Source organism: Carcharhinus amblyrhynchos, chromosome 30 (genome assembly GCF_965287045.1).
Source record: "Carcharhinus amblyrhynchos chromosome 30, sCarAmb.v2.hapA, whole genome shotgun sequence".
Classification (NCBI taxonomy): domain Eukaryota; kingdom Metazoa; phylum Chordata; class Chondrichthyes; order Carcharhiniformes; family Carcharhinidae; genus Carcharhinus; species Carcharhinus amblyrhynchos.
The window spans coordinates 2586439-2602720 of NC_137353.1; the positions used below are offsets into that span (position 1 = coordinate 2586439).

The 16282-nt window shown below is 43.6% G+C and overlaps 1 protein-coding gene across 1 annotated transcript in view; it reads right to left on the reverse strand.

The window, feature by feature from the left end:
* The window catches only part of gabrd (gamma-aminobutyric acid type A receptor subunit delta), a 54982-nt gene extending 38935 nt beyond the window's left edge, over positions 1 to 16047 (reverse strand). Inside the window, exon 1 of the mRNA XM_080215507.1 lies at positions 15758 to 16047. Coding sequence (XP_080071633.1) covers positions 15758 to 15825 — 68 coding nt within the window. The 5' untranslated portion in view covers positions 15826 to 16047. The remainder of the gene's footprint in view (positions 1 to 15757) is intronic.
* Positions 16048 to 16282: the final 235 nt, after the last annotated feature.

The following is a 16282-nucleotide window of genomic DNA, read 5'->3' on the forward strand; positions in this document are numbered from 1 at the left end:
CCGAGTAGGGTGGTGGAGGCAGGAACGTTGGACTCGTTTAAGGTTTACTTAGACAGACACATGAGCGAAACAAGGATGGAGGGTTATAGTAGGGGGTATTAAATAGGGTCAGATCCTCAGGAGACACCGGAAATGCAGACTTGTAAGTTAACGTTTTTGTCTTTTTATTCCGCAGGTGGAGGTCCACCTTGTTGTCAAACGAGGGGCATGCACATGGTGGGTCATGCGTGGGCTGCTCTTGGAGGTTCCGGGAGTGGCCTAGTACTTCGTGTCGGTGTGTGTGCTTGATCCTGGACCGGTAGACGGGCACCGCAACAGCTCGGTGACTAGCACTGCTAGCTGTGCAGATACATGGATTTGGGCCTGTGTCTGTGGGAGTTTGCGCATTCTCCCTGTGGTTGCGTGGGTTTCCTCCGGGCGCTCCGGTTTCCTCCCACACCCCAAAGATGTGCTCTTAGGCTGATTAGTTTACCAAATTGACACTATTCTCCCCTGAATCTGGCTAAGTTAGGGGTTCCACTCGCAGACACACAGGGCTGAGTAGGTGTAGGAGGATGCGGCGGCGCGGGCTCGTTGGGCCGAAGGGCCTGTTTCCCGTGCTGGGTTGTTCTTTGTTCTTTGTAAGACTAAGGAAATTTGGCATGTCAGCTACAACTCTCACTAACATTTACAGATGCACCATAGAAAGCATTCTTCCTGCTTATGTCACAGTTTGGTATGGCTCCTGCTCTGCCCAAGACTGCAAGGATCTACAAAAGGTCGTGAATGTAGCCCAATCCATCATGTGAACCAACCTCCCATCCATTGACTCTGTCCACTCTTCCCACTGCCTCGGCAAAGCAGCCAGTATAACTAAGGACCCCACGCACCCCGGACATTCTCTCTTCCACTTTCTTCCTTTGGGAAAAAGGTAGAAAAGTCTGAGGTCATGTATCAACCGACCCAAGAGCAGTTTCTTTCCTGTTGCTGTCAAACTTCTGAATGGACCTACCTTGCATTAAGTTGACCTTTCTCTACATCCTAGCTATGACTGTAACACTACATTCTGCACTCTCTCATTTCCTTCTCTATGAACGGTATGCTTTGTCTGTATAGAGCGCAGGAAACAATACTTTTCACTGTATGATAATACATGTGATAATAATAAATCAAATCAAAAAATCAATATCCCGAGTTATCCAGGGTTCCTTACTTCTACCAGTCTTGCCCTTCACTCTAAGAGGAATGTGCTTACCCTGAACCTTGGTTAACACACTTTTGAAAGCCTCCCATTTACCAGACGCCCTTTTGCCTTCCCACAGACTCCCCCAATTAATTTTTGAAAGTTCCTGCCTGATATCATCAAAATTGGCCTTGCCCCAATTTAGAATTTTAATCTTTGGGCCAGACCACTGGTCCCAAAGTGATCCCTCACTTACACTTCTGTCACCTACTCTTCCTTGCTCCCAACAGGAGCTCAAGTTTTGCCCCCTCTCTAGTCAGGCCATCCACATATGAATGAGAAATTCCTCCAGAATACATTCAACAAATTTCACTCCATCCAAGCCCCTAATATTGTGGCTGTCCAAGGCAATGTTGGGAAGTTAAAATCCCTCCTTACTTTACCATCGTATTTTCTTGGAGCTATCTGTAATCTTCTCATATATTTGCTTCTTAACTTCCCTCTGACTATTTGACTAAAAACGTGTCTCCCCCTCCTCTCTGACCTCCTCTTCTATCTTTCCTATAACATCTGTACCCTGGAATATTGAGCTGCCAGTCCTGTCCCTCCCTTAGACATGTTTCAGTGATAGCGATACTATCCCAATCCTATGTACCCATCCATGCCCAGAGTTCATCTGCTTTGCCTGTCAGGTCTCTTGCATTGAAATAAATGCAGTTTAATCTGGACTTCCTTTGCTCTCTGTCTTCCTTTGACTGACCTATCTAATACTAGGATTAGTGACACTGCTTTTACTACTTAACGTGCTCGCTTTAACTTCTGTCTGTCCTTAATCTTCTCTTCTGTCTCCCTACTGCCTTGGGTCCCAACCCCGCTGCCAAACTAGTTTAACTAACCCTAACCCTCCTGAGTGGCTCTAGCAAATCTCTCCACCAGGATATTAGTCCCCCTCCAGTTCAGGTGTAATCCATCCCTCTAGAACAGGTCACCCCTGCCCCAGAAGAGATCCCAATGATCCACAAATCTAATCCCTGTCCCCTTCAACAGCTCTCAAGCCAAGCATTCATCTGATAATCTTCCTATTCCTACTCTCTTGCTAGGACGTGACACTAGCAGTAGTCCAGGAATTACTACCTTTGGAGGTCCTGCACTTTTGTTTTCTATCTATATCCACACTTCAGGACCTCATCTCTTTTCCTACCTATGTCGTTGGTATCAATGTATACAACCTCTAGCTGCTCACCCTCCCCCTTAAGAATGTCCTGCAATTGCTCGGAGAAGTCCTTGACCTTGGCACCATGGAGGCAACACACCATCTGGGAGTCTTGATCGTGACCACAGAAACGCCTGTCTGTCCCCCTAACTAGTGACTCCCCTATTAATACTGCTCACTTGCTCTTTGCCCAAGTGAATTCAGCTCTGCTAAAAGCACGGCAGATGAAGCCACCCCTTTGTGTATTTAATTAAGAAGGAATTTTACCAATGCAAAGTACTGCCAGAATCTAAGAAATGTATTAATAAAGCACTGATTTTCCCAACTCTGTGATATTGAAGATTTATAAAGAAAGCACCAACCAGGTATTTTAGTTAAACAAGCCTAGATTTTAAAATTCTCATTTTTCTTTCCAAATCTTTCCATGACCTTACCCCTCCTTATTTTTGTACCTTCTCCTAGTCCACAACACTTGGAGATATTAGTGCTTCAGTAATTTTCACCTTGACAGCATCTCTGATTTTAATCACTTCACCATTGGTGGTCATACCTTCAGTGGCAAAACTCTAAGCTCTGGAGTTCCTTTCTACTGACCAAGCTTTTGATCACATGCATTGCATTACATAGATTGTGTCAATCTTTCCTTTCAAACTGCGTCTGTGAAGTGCTTTGGGGTGTTTTAAGTTAAAGGTGCTATGTAAACAAATACAAATTGTTTGATTCTGCCTGTTCCTTCACTAATTCTGTCTGGCCCATGCCACCAAAGATAATGACAGTTCCTCGCCAACAGATTGTCCAATAATTACTCAATATTTTCTTTATTTAAAATAACACCATGTCTTGTTTACAATGATGACAAGATGAATGTGTTTCAAGGTGGACAGTTTCACGGAGGAGGCCGTTCACATTCCACACAATTGTTCTACTGTAGTTTCCACAGCTGTCAAATGTCAGAAAGATTAGAGCCCCCAGCAGTGAATTAGCAAGTTGCTGTGAAATTTCCTAAGGCGAGAGACAAAATGTGCAGACCGTGTTAACCCAAGCTGTATACAAACTGGCTTCAGTTTCAGTATTAGGTACCTGTTATTGTCCTGGTCTATCATTTCAGCATTAATAAAAAATCATTTTTGCTCTTGTAATCTTACATTAAAGTCAAATATAGACTTGTCTAACTCCTTTTATTACTTCTTCTGCCCCATTGCTTTCAGAAAAATATATCTAAATTTAATACAATGGTTCATTTTCTGATCATTTTTGGTCCTATGTTGACACGCTGGCACAAACATTCAGGCTTACTTTGACTGAAAATAAATTAAAACTAAAAGGAGTTGATGAATGGGAAAGGAAATAATGGAGACGTGAGCTGGAATTTTCCAGCTGCTCATACCCCAACACTGCTGTCGGTGAGAAAACTGGCGCTCAACCAAATCTCCACTCACTGCAGTGGGACTGGAGAATCCCAGCCACGGGCAAGGTCAGAGAATTCTGGCCATAATTTCTCTACGTTAAAAGGGTGGCACAGTGGTTAGCACTGCTGCCTCACAGTGCCAGGGGCCCAGGTTTGATTCCTGGCTTGAGTCACTGTCTGTGTGAAGCCTGCACATTCTCCCCATGTCTGTGTGGGTTTCCTCCAGGTGCTCCAGTTTCCTCCCACAGTCCACAGATGTGCAGATTAGGTGGATTGGCCATGCTAAGTTGCCCCTTAATGTCAGGGGGACTAGCTAGGGTAAATGCATAGGGTTATGAGTATAGGGCCTGGCTGAGATTGTGCTCGGAGCAAATTTGATGGGCCAGATGACCTCATACTGCACTGTAGGGATTCTATGGATTCTATGAAAATAGCAACACCACAATAGCAAAGGCACTCCTGTGCTTCGGTCCACTGTATTATATAGAACATAGAACACTACAGCACAGAACAGGCCCTTCGGCCCACGATGTTGCGCCGACCAGTTAAAAAACAATGACCCTCTAACCTAAACCAAACCTTTTCCATCCATGAACCTATCCACGGATCTCTTAAACGCCCCCAAACTAGGCACATTTACAACTGCAGCAGGCAGGGCATTCCAATCCCTCACCACCCTCTGGGTAAAGAACTTACCCCTGACATCTGTCCTATAACTGCCACCCCTTAACTTAAAGCTATGCCCCCTCATGCTAGCTTTCTCCATCCGAGGAAAAAGGCTATCACTGTCCACCCTATCTAAACCTCTAATCATCTTATATGTTTCAATAAGGTCCCCTCGTAGCCGCCTTCTTTCTAACGAAAACAACCTCAAATCCCTCAGTCTCTCCTCATAGGACCTCCCCTCCATACCAGGCAACATCCTGGTAAACCTCCTCTGCACCCTCTCCAAAGCCTCCACATCCTTCCTATAATGTGGGGACCAGAACTGCACACAATACTCCAAGTGCGGCCGCACCAGAGTTTTGTACAGTTGCAACATGACGCTGTGGCTCCTAAATTCAATCCCCCTACCAATAAACGCCAAGACACCGTATATATCAGAGATATTGGAGAACATCTATTTTAAATGTTTAATATTTTACGATAACAATTATTAGTTGATCTGATGAGAATTTGTATTTGTATATAAAACACAAAAATGCCCCAAGGACTTTACAGGAGTGTTTTAAAATAAAATTCTAAACTAAGCCACATATGGGGATGTTTGAGCAGATGATCAAAAGCTTGGTCAAAAGTTAAGGCCCAAGAAAAAGCCATGGCCATCAAGAGTGAGGGAATTAAAATCAGGGGACATCCTAGAGGCTGGAATCAGAGGAATGCAGAGTGTTGTGGGGTTGGTTACAGAGATGAGGAGGGGCAAGGCCATGGAGAGACTTGTAAAGATTAGAATTTTAATATCAAGTTATTGTTGTACTACCAGAAATCAGTGTTGCTCAGGGAACATGGGATTAAAGGATGAACAAGGACACAGGTAACAGAGTTTCGGAAGATGTCAGGTTTATGGAGAATCAAACATTATAGGCTGGTCAGTATACCAACAATTTTGTAATAGTCATTATTCATCTGAGTTAACATAAATGCATTCACTGATTGAGAATCAACAGTTCCTGTAACATCATAGTTGCAACATAACCATATACACCAGCAGTAATTTGCTTTCAGTGAAGTTCTGGAATTCCACAGATATATCTCGACCTTCCCCAAATAATCGATAATGTGAACAAACACAACACTGCCATTCACTGCAGTTAGTGCTGTCACCCAGACAACATCTTAGCCTAATATTTACAGTATCACTATGTGTGTCATTGTAAAGTGTGACAGCTAATGTAATGGAGGAGAGATTGGAGAAGCTTGGTTTGTTCTCACTGGAACTACAGAGGTTGAGGGAGACCTGATAGAAGTCTACAAGATTATGAGGGGCATGGATAGAGTGTATAGTCAGAAGCTTTGTCCCAGGGTGGAAGAGTCAATTACTAGGGGGCACAGGTTTAAGATGCGAGGGGCAAGGGTTAAAGAAGAGGTACGAGGCAAGTTTTTTTGTTACACAGAGGGTGGTAGGTGCCTGGAACTCGCTGCTGGGGGAGGTAGTGGAAGCAGATACGATAGTGAGTTTTAAGGGGCATTTGGACAAATACATGAATGGGATGGAATAGAGGGATACAGTCCCCAAACAGGTAGGGGTTTTAGTTAAGTCAGGCAGCATGGAGGGTGCAGGTTTGAAGGGCCTGGTCCTGTGCTGTAATTTTCTTTGTTCTTTATAAAACAGCCATGTCATTATGACACCTCAGAGTGAAAAGCCACAACACAAGCTAAGAGGAGAATTCAGTGGCAGCAATTTACTGTGATGTGTGTGTGAGAGGTGGTTTAACATGTTACAGCTAAAAGCAGGGAAGGGCTGTAAATGGGAGTGATGTCCTTCCCCAGTAGGTGTGAGTCTGCAGTGACAACAATCCCACCCAGGCTCTGTCCTCATAATCACAAGTATTTACCCAACTAATCCCCTCAACACTAAGAGCCAATTTTAACATGACCAATCCACCTAACCTACACATCTTTGGACTGTGGGAGGAAACCCACACTAGGAAATCCACCCTAGGCCGTAATTGAATCTGGGTTCCTGGTGCTGTGAGGTAGCAGTGCTAACCACTGTGCCACTCCTTAATTGAGACATTCTTTCTCTTTTCTTGCACACACAGGCCCCGGGCACAATTCTCTGGCTGTCAGGGAGAAAAACTGATCCATTTTCAGGGACCTGAACAGGAGAAGCAGAGGGCCATCATGTAGGCAAAAGTTAGATCCAAAGTAACCTTAGGAGATTGGAAAATTTTGGAAGGAAAAATGAAAAGAAGCAATATTAACCAAATGGCTTAATTTTAAAGACCATGCAGGAACAGGAAAACCTTCGCAACTCTCATGGATAAATCTTTGAAGAGGGTAAGACAAGTTGATAAAGTTATTTTTAAAGTATAGGAAACCTTTGCCTTTGGAAGTAGAAGCATATACAAAAGATCAAAAATTATCTTCATAAATTTTGATGTATTACAGGATTGGCCTCAGATGGATGACTTTAACCAATTTGGGTTCCACACTTCAGGATGGTTGCCAAAATCTTGGAGAAGCTACAGAGGAGATAGTATTAGGAATGAAAGACCAGTTAGATGGAGAATATATAGGAGCTAGAATTGTTCTCCTTACAGCTGAGCAGGCTAAAGGAGGATTTCATTGGTGAGCCGTTTTGATAATTGGGAGAAATTGTACCCAATAGCAGCTGGGGCAGAGGTTTAAAATAATGAGCCAAAAAGCCCATGGAGAGGGGAATGAGAAGAAGTATTTTCATGTGGAAATTTCTTATGATCGGAAATATGCTGTCTGAAAGGATGGTAAAAATACTTCAGTAGTAACTTTCAGAAGGGAATGTTTAAAAGGGAAAAGATCGCAGGGCTGAGTGGAGAGTAAATGAATGGGATTAATTGGACAGGACTTTCAAACAGCCAGTATAGACATAATGGGCCAAAGGGTTTATTTCTGGGCGTTAAGATTCAGTGAGCTATGAAAATGATAAAATGTGTACAGGTAGTTGGAAAAGTGTTAATGAACAAGATCTGGTGGACAGGTTTGACAAAAACCCTTCCTAATAGTGTAAATGTCTGGGGGTAAATCTTTGAATGCTGCCACCATGTACTTTCCACACAAGGTCAAATGTCAAAATATAATTTTGTGCCTTCCCTTTCTTCTTCTTCTTCCTAGTGGAAGATTACCCAAACATTTCTGTTGGTGAAGACAGTGAATCCTGCTGAAGAGGAGAATTTCTGAAGGAGATCTGATCCTAGACAAGTTGGTGGAAGGGATGGACCGGTGGCTGGTGAAGTTCAATGCAGAGAAATGTGAAGTGACTTATTTTGGTACAAAGAAGATGGAGAGATGATATAAAAATAAAGGCTACAATTCCAAAGGGGGTGCAGGAGCAGAGGGACTTGGGTGTACATGTACATAAATTATTGAAGGTGGCAGGGCAGGTGGAGAGTGCAGTTAATAAAGCATGCAATGTCCTGGGCTTTATTAATAGGGGCATGGAGTACAAATGCAAGGAAGAAATCCTTGTATAAGACACTAATTCAGCCTCAGCTGGAATATTACGTCCAGTTCTGACACTGCACCTTACGGAAGATGTGAGGGGAATGGAGAAAGTGCAGAAAAGCTTCATGAGAATGGTTCCAGGGATGAGGAACTTCAGTAACGCAGATAGAAGTTGGAACAGTTTTCCTTGGAGAAGAGAAGGCTGAAAGGAGATTAATAGAGGTGTTCAAAATCATGAGGGTTCTGGACAGAGTAAAGCGGAAGAAAATGCTCCCACGCGTTAAAGGATCGAGAATGAGAGGGCACAGATTTAAAATACTGTAATTGGCAAAAGAAGTAAAAACAACATAAGGAAAAGCTTTTTCACACAGCAAGTGGTTAGGACCTGGAATGCACTGCCCAAGAGTGTGGCAGAGACAGGTTCAATCGAGGCATTCATGAGTGAACTAAATTATTAACTGGAAAGGAAGAATGTGCAGTGTCATGGGGCAAGGGTGGAGGAGCAGCACAAGGTGAATTGTTCTTTCAAAGAACTGGTGCAGACATGATGGGCCAAATGGCCTCCTCCTGCACTGAAATGATTCTGTGAAGCTCCACTTTACCATTAAGGAGAAGGCATGAAGTTGTGTCAGCCAGATTGCTAATGTTGGATCACTCCTTACATTAGCATATCTTTTCAGCAACTGGTGATGAACTTTAGTTTTAATTAAAACACCATAGAAACATATGCTTTCATATATCGAAAGACGAGCAGTGGTTTATACAGAAAAAAGCTCGCAAACACTCAGCTCTCAAACTCAGTCAGATACCTGTGTTTTTTTCCCCAGTAAACCAGTTCCCACAGAAACGAGATTGATTTGCTTGGTCTAAGAGAGCTAGCATGGACTCGATAGACCAGGTGGCATCCTTCTGAGTCATAATGAGTCTTTGCTTTTATAGAATCATAGAATCCCTACCGTGCAGAAGGAGGCCATTTGGCCCATCGAGCCTGCAACAACAATCCCACACAGCCCCTAGCCCCATAACACCACGTATTTACCCTGCTAATCCCTCTAACCTACACATCTTGGGACACTAAGGAGCACGGCCAATCCACCTATAATTAGGACACTCATGATGGGACACTCTGTGGCACTGGTGCTGCACATTAGTATGTTTTTTTAAAAAAGTTTTAGTTCTGTTATTAGTGCAGAATATTGCATCTAATAATGGTCAGTTAGCTCAGTTCACTGAAAAGCTGATTAGTAATGCCAACAGACTGGGTTCAATTCCCATACTGGCTGAGATTATCCATGAAGGCTCCACTTTCTCAACCTTGCCCCTCCCCTGAGGTGTGGTGATCCTTAGATTAAATCACCAGCAGCCAGCTCTCCCTGTCAAAGAGCAAAGCAGCACCTATGGTCATCCAGGACTATGGTGACTTTACACTTTTTACTTTACATTGAAACACAACATGTTTTGTGATTTAGTAATTGTCAATGGAAAACATCTTATTTTTGTAAATTCATTGCCAATATACTCAAATCGGTCAGTAATAGGATTTCCCTCCTCGAAAGTATATATAAAAGCTTCATTCCAATGAATAGAGCTTATGATGTGATATGAATCACTGTGTAAGTTACCTATAAACGAAGTTCAGAAGCATCATCACTTTCAAGTTCAAGGTGAGAGGCTATGTTGTCCTTCAACTTTTATTCTTATAGCAGTAAACTCAACCGTTTATTTTGTATATTCAATATTATATTTTAAAATGTTCAATTGTTCCCAAATTGAGACACCCTTGAGCAGTACTGTTCAGGTACATGTTCATAGCTCATGCTTTATTTCAACAACAACCTGTGTTTATATAGCACCTTTAATGTAATAAAACAGGAGGCACTACAAAGTTTTACATCCAGCCATGTAAGGAGATATTGGGAAAGATAACCAAAAGCTTGATCATCACAGGAATGTTTAAGGAGCATCTTAAAGGAGGAAAGAGAGCCTGAAAGGTTTAGGGGTGGAATTTAAAGTTTATTTATTAGTCACAAGAAAGGCTTATGTAAACACTGCAATGAAGTTACTGTGAAATTCCCCTAGCTGCCACACTCCTGCACCTGTTCGGGTCAATCCACCTAAACCAGCACATCTTTCACACTGTGGACTGTGGGAGGAGCATACAGTCATAGAGGTTTACTGCATTGAAACAGGCCCTTTGGCCCAACTTGTCCATGCTGCCCTTTTTTTAAACCCTTAAGCTAGTTCCAATTGCCTGCATTTGGTCCATATCCTTCTATATCCATCTTACCCATGTAACTGTCTAAATGCTTTTTAAAAAACAAAATTGTACCTGCCTCTTCTACTACCCCTGGCAGCTTGTTCCAGACACTCACCACCCTCTGTGTGAAAAAAATTGCCCCTCTGGACACTTTGTATCTCTCCCCTCTCACCTTAAACTATGCCCTCTAGTTTTAGACTCCCCTACCTTTGGGAAAAGATATTGACTATCTAGCTGATCGATGCCCCTCATTATTTTATAGACCTCTGTAAGATCACCCCTCAGCCTTCTACGCTCCAGAGAAAAAAGTCCTAGTCGATCCAGCCTCTCCTTATAACTCAATCCATCAAGTCCAAGTAGCAGCCTAGCTTTCGGAGGAAACCCACATGGACACAGGGAGAATGTGCAGTGACCCAAGCCGGGAATTGAACCTGGGTCCCTGGCGTTGTGAGGTAGCAATGCCAACCACTGTGCCACCATTTTTCTAGAACTTAAGGTCTTAGCAGCTGAAAGCACAGATGTCAGTGGTGAACTAACTAAAATTAAAGGCCAGGATTGGAGAATTGCATTAAGATCCAGGAAGATAGTAGGACTAGGCAGATTAAAGAGATAAGGAGATAGGCAGCAAGTGAAACAAGGTTGACAAATGGGAGAGAGGTGGCAAGCAGGAGGAACAGTGAGTGAGAGAGAGGTGGCAGAGGGAGGTCATAGTGGGGGTCGAGGATGGGGAAGGTCATGGAGGGATTTGAAATCAAGGGTGAGATTTTAAAATCAAGGTGCTGTTTAACCTGGAGCCAGTAAGCCAGTGGGTGCAGGCACGTCATGGTATAATGGATAAAGAGGAATTGTTGTAAGTTAGGTCATGGGTAACAGAGCCACAGGTGACGAGTCAGAGAAGACAGACTGTGGGAGACGAGCTTGGAGTGTGCTAGGTCTTTTTTTTGAAGTGTTAAAAGTTTCTTTCTGGAGCAAGGCTGAATGTACAAAACAACCTTTAATTCTCCAAAACTGATACATTTTTAATGAAAACTTTAATAAACATAAAATGCTTTTAAAAGAAGCAAAAAAAATCAACTGCTTAGACAGCTGAATCACGTGTCCTTGTCCTAGTTCCATTACATCTAAAACAACAGCAAAAAAATCTTGCAGCTATATGGTGCTTCTGACAGAGAAACAGACAATGGTGTTTCAGAGGGTGTAATCGAAACAAATTGATGACGAGTCGATGGCTTAATTGGAAATAAAACTCAAGAGAAATGACTAACAGGTTGCCAACTTGCTATCACACAATCTAGCCTACCGCATTAGGATTGGTAACCAAAGTTTGGTCAAAGAAATGAGTTTTAAGAAGGATCTCAAGAGGGAGATGCAGAACTTAAAGGACGGACAGCCAGACCATGAGGCTTCAGCATGTGACTAGCTAACAATGTTGGGGCAAAGTGGGAGAGCTCTTGGATTAGAGAAAGCAGAGGTAGGGAAGGACAAGGCTTTTATGTGTATACATGCATAAATAAAATGAAAACCTTACCTGATCTTAGGTTTATTTAAAAGCAATGAGATTTTGTGTCCTTAAAGGGATACTGACTCACGTTAAAAATAGAGCATGTGGTGTGGCACTCCTGTCCTTGAAAAAGAATGTACCTTCCACAAGTATAGATGTAAATAACAATATATTTGTGTATACATGATCTCCAATGACACTGTTCACTGTAGGATAGGAGATGCACATGAGTAGATATTGAGACAATGAACACCATTGTATTGGTTTCCCAGGTACACTGGAGTTGAATGATGTTTGAATTGATATCAGGGTAATATTTTTCCAGGCATTCCTATGGAGTTATAGCTCCATAGGTATGAGGCCTAAGCTTAATTTTGTCCCACCTTGAGGGTCCATGCTTGGTGCAGAAAATTGGCCTGAAGGAATTTTGACTTTATAGGGCTGCCACAGACAGAGTGTAGGGGTAAGTATTGCTGGAAGGTAATGGAGATGGTGATGTAGTGGTATTGTTGCTGGAATAGTAATCCAGAAACCTCAGATAATGCACTGGGGACCAGGGTTTGAATCCCATCTAATTCAGTAATGCCTTCAGGGAAGGAAATCTGCTGTCTTCACTTGGTCTGGTCTATATGTGAGTCCAGACCCACAGGCAAGATTTACCACGCAACCCACGTCTTTTATGGCAGCAGGAGGCGGCCCACAATTGACAGGCAGTGGCAAGACCTTCTGACCACACCACTATCAAAGGGGTTTTTCTCTGAATGCACTCCTCACCACTGTGAAACCCACAGAATGCATAAAATGCAACATCGGCAGAACCAGAAGATAGCGCTGGTGTGAATAGCTGCAAAGTTCCAGCCACAACCTCAACTGCCTGACTCATTTGTCCTCCCTGCCCTTTGTAGAGGGGTTAATAACCAGAGGGCATAGATTTAAGGGCAGGGGATTTGAGCAAAAGCTTTTTCACCTAGAGTAATCTGGAACTCACTGCCTGAAAGGATGGTAGAGTCAGAGATCCTCGCAATATTTAAGAAGCATTTAGATGAACACTTGAAATACCACAGTTTCCAAGGCTATGGAACAAGTGCTTGAAAATGGGATTAGAATAAATAGGTACTTGATGGCCAGTACAGATATGATGGGCCAAAGAGCCTCTTTCTGCACTGCAAAGTTCTATGACTGTAAGGTGACATACATATATCTGCCAGGCCTTTCCTCAGCTTTACCACTGATCCGAGAGTAGATCAATAAGGACAGATCCCTGATGCTATCATCTTATTTATTGGTTGTAACTGTTAAACTTTACCTTTATCACAGTATTGATCCATGCAAGGACAGTCTCTGCTCATTTCTCACAGTTTGGCATTTCAGCAGTTGTTTGTAGGAGCCTCCCAAACAGTAATGGGCAGAACGAGTAGGAATTGAATTCATGAGATGGTTTTCCCTCGTCTCCCACACGTGTGTTTGAAGGAATCCCGTGGCCTCTCTCTGGAAGCTGCCACTGTCCCTCAAGGTTCTGGCTCCTCCACCATCATCACCACAAATTCACAGGTTCCGCTCGCTGTTGGCTGTGGCTCCTAACCCTGAGCATGGGGCCCTGGCCCGGCCTGAGTTACTCACAAAAATGCTGGGTGACAACTCCCTGAGGCCCCAAATCCCTGCTACCCTTTCCTTTAATATTTGAATACTGATCAGTGTAAATGGGGCCAGAACGGGTGGTGTACAGATATGATGCTAACTGTAGCCACATGGCAAAGATATCTTGGGTGGGATTCGCCCAAAAACATTTTAAATGTCAAATTTGCACAAAAATTTGACTAACTCCCACTGTTTCTTCAGTGGGATTTTCAAAATGAATCTCCCACACTCTGTGCACTGCAGAGTGCCCTAGTGTGAATATCATTATAAAATTACTCATGTGGGGTCTATTCCCACTGGAGAGGCCGGCAGCACAGTGCTGAGATGGGCACATGAGCAGTGGACCCTGTCTGCTGGCCTCCCGATCACTGCCCCTCCAACCATATCTGGGCAGGCTCACCCCCCCCCACCTCGATTTTCAACCCTCACCCCACAATTCCTGACCCTCCATCCCAACCCTCCCGGACAGGTCAGCTCCTCCCCACCATTGATGACCAGCCGGATCTCTGGCCTCCCTCCCTCTGTCATCTCCAAGTGCAGTGGCAGTGGGCCCCCCCAGTGGCCTCACCTCCCATTAGGCCCCAGCCCCTTAGTGCTGCTTAATGTCTGGTGGCAATGCCAAGGTGCCCAGTAGAACTGTCAAGCTAGCAATGCCCAGGGGGCACCCTTTTACTCTTGACCATCTGGCAGGCTCGATGGCCCCTCTTCACTCCAATGGGATCAGGCTGCTAACACCCCGCAAGTGGGGAGCTATACTAAACCATGCTGGAGTGAAATACTCTTGAGGGGGTGAGGGTGTTGGAGACTCTAACAGGCCCAGAGTCTTCAGTCCTAGGCCCGCTAATGCAATGTAAATTACATTTAAATTATTTATACACAGCGCTGTTTTCTGGCGTGGAGCTGACAGGGCCAGAACCCCGGTGCCCAGAGAGTGTGGCACCCAGCAGGAAGCCTGCCACACTGCCCGCACTCCAGTCTCCCGGCCCGCTACACTGCTTTCCCACCCCCATTAACTTCTGAGGAGTCACAGAGACTCGAAACATTAACTCTGATTCTCTCTCCATAGATGCTGCCAGACCGGAGTTTATCCAACATTCTCTATTTTTATTTCTGCCCAAGACTGCAAGAAACTACAAAAGGTCATGAATGTAGCCCAATCCTTCACACAAACCAGCCTCCCATCCATTGACTCTGTCTACACTTCCCGCTGCCTTGGGAAAAGCAGCCAGCATAATTAAGGACCCCACGCACCCCAGACATTCTCTCTTCCACCTTCTTCCTTCAGGAAAAAAATACAGAAGTCTGAGGTCATGTACCAATTGACTCAAGAACAGCTTCTTTCCTGCTGCTGTCAGACTTTTGAATGGACCTACCTTGCACTAAGTTGACCTTTCTCTACACCCTAGCTATGACTGTAACACTACATTCTGCAATCTCTCTTTTCCTTCTCTATGAATGGTATCTTTGTCTGGTAGTGCACAAGAAACAATACTTTTCACTGTATACCAATACATGTGACAATAATAAATCAAATCAAAGATTTCCAGCCTCCACCGTATTCTACTTTTATTAAAAGTCTTGAAAATCCAGAATTAACTTCAGAAGATAGTAAAGGCATATTTTTGGTTGGACAGCAGGGACTTAATCACAGAATCCCTGCAGTCCATTCGGCCCATCTAGCCTGCATCATTGTTATACTGGAGCAGTAAGCACAATGTGCTGTATTTAGCATTGCTAATGTTACCTATTAAAAATGCTTGCTGTGATAATGTGCGCGCTACATTGTGAAATCTCAGTACAATGCCGCAGGCCAATGTTCTGTCCTTTAGCTGAAATTACATTTAAAAAAATTTAAAAACCTAAATCCAGGGTTTTTAAAAAAAATTGAAAAACAAAAAAAAATCTAGTGGACGGGTGAATATATTTATTACCTTGGGCGCTTCCCAGGCAAAGTCTTTTCAAAGTACCTCACTAGAGAATGGATAGAGAGGAGAGGATGGAGAGAAAAAGACAGATATTCGGAGGAGGGAAATAGGTCAGTGCGATGTGGAAGGGTTAACAAGTGTTGGCACGAATTGCAGAAGGGGGAATGCGTTTTGAAAATAGCCTTCAGCGGATCCCAAAATATCCAATAAATCAGAGCGATGAGGAATAATACTCACAATGTGTGTGTATGTATTATATAACTTGATAAGGATTAAATAGGTATTTAAATAATACATGTATAACACAGGATAGTGGTATTTACCTGTGCACATTTTAATCTCACTGCACCATAAACAACCTTGCTTGTACATTCACCCCCTTTCACCTTCTCTCTGAAAAGCAGCAACACTGGAAAAAAGTTACAACCTTCACCCGAAACAGCTCGGGAGAGGAGTATTGGAATTTTATAAAAAGCACAGCAGCCTGTGTGCAGTGCAATCATCACTTACCTTATAAACTTGTGGTGTTGCGCGTACAGTAACAGCAGAGATGTCAATGTCAAGGTGATCAATTCCATTTTATTTCCCTGAAGTTGAGTGGCGCCGGCTCATTCAGGAGGAGATCAGTCCGGGCAGGGCAGCTCTCAGCAAAGCGCCCACAGACTGCCGCCGTCTCATTTTGCAGCCCCCCCGGTTCTGCTCCGAGCTGCCGGCAGATCGCTGAGGGTAAAAGTGTTATCACCAAGCGCAAACAGGAGCCAGCTTTTCCTCCTCACTACACATCACACTCTGCCCACATTCCCAAGCTGCGGCCAGTTAAAGGGACCGCTCCAACTCCTTCCTGCACTCCCAGTGCAACATTTAAAAATCAGCCCCAGGTTTAAAAATCAGCCGCTCCTGTTTAAATGAGGAAAGTGCGGCACCTTTGCATCAAATAATTAATTCAATACCACCGACTGAATCATCAAGTAACTAACAATTCAGCTTTATTTGATTCTTTTTCTCCCTGTTGTCTCTATAGAAACCTTTTTCAAT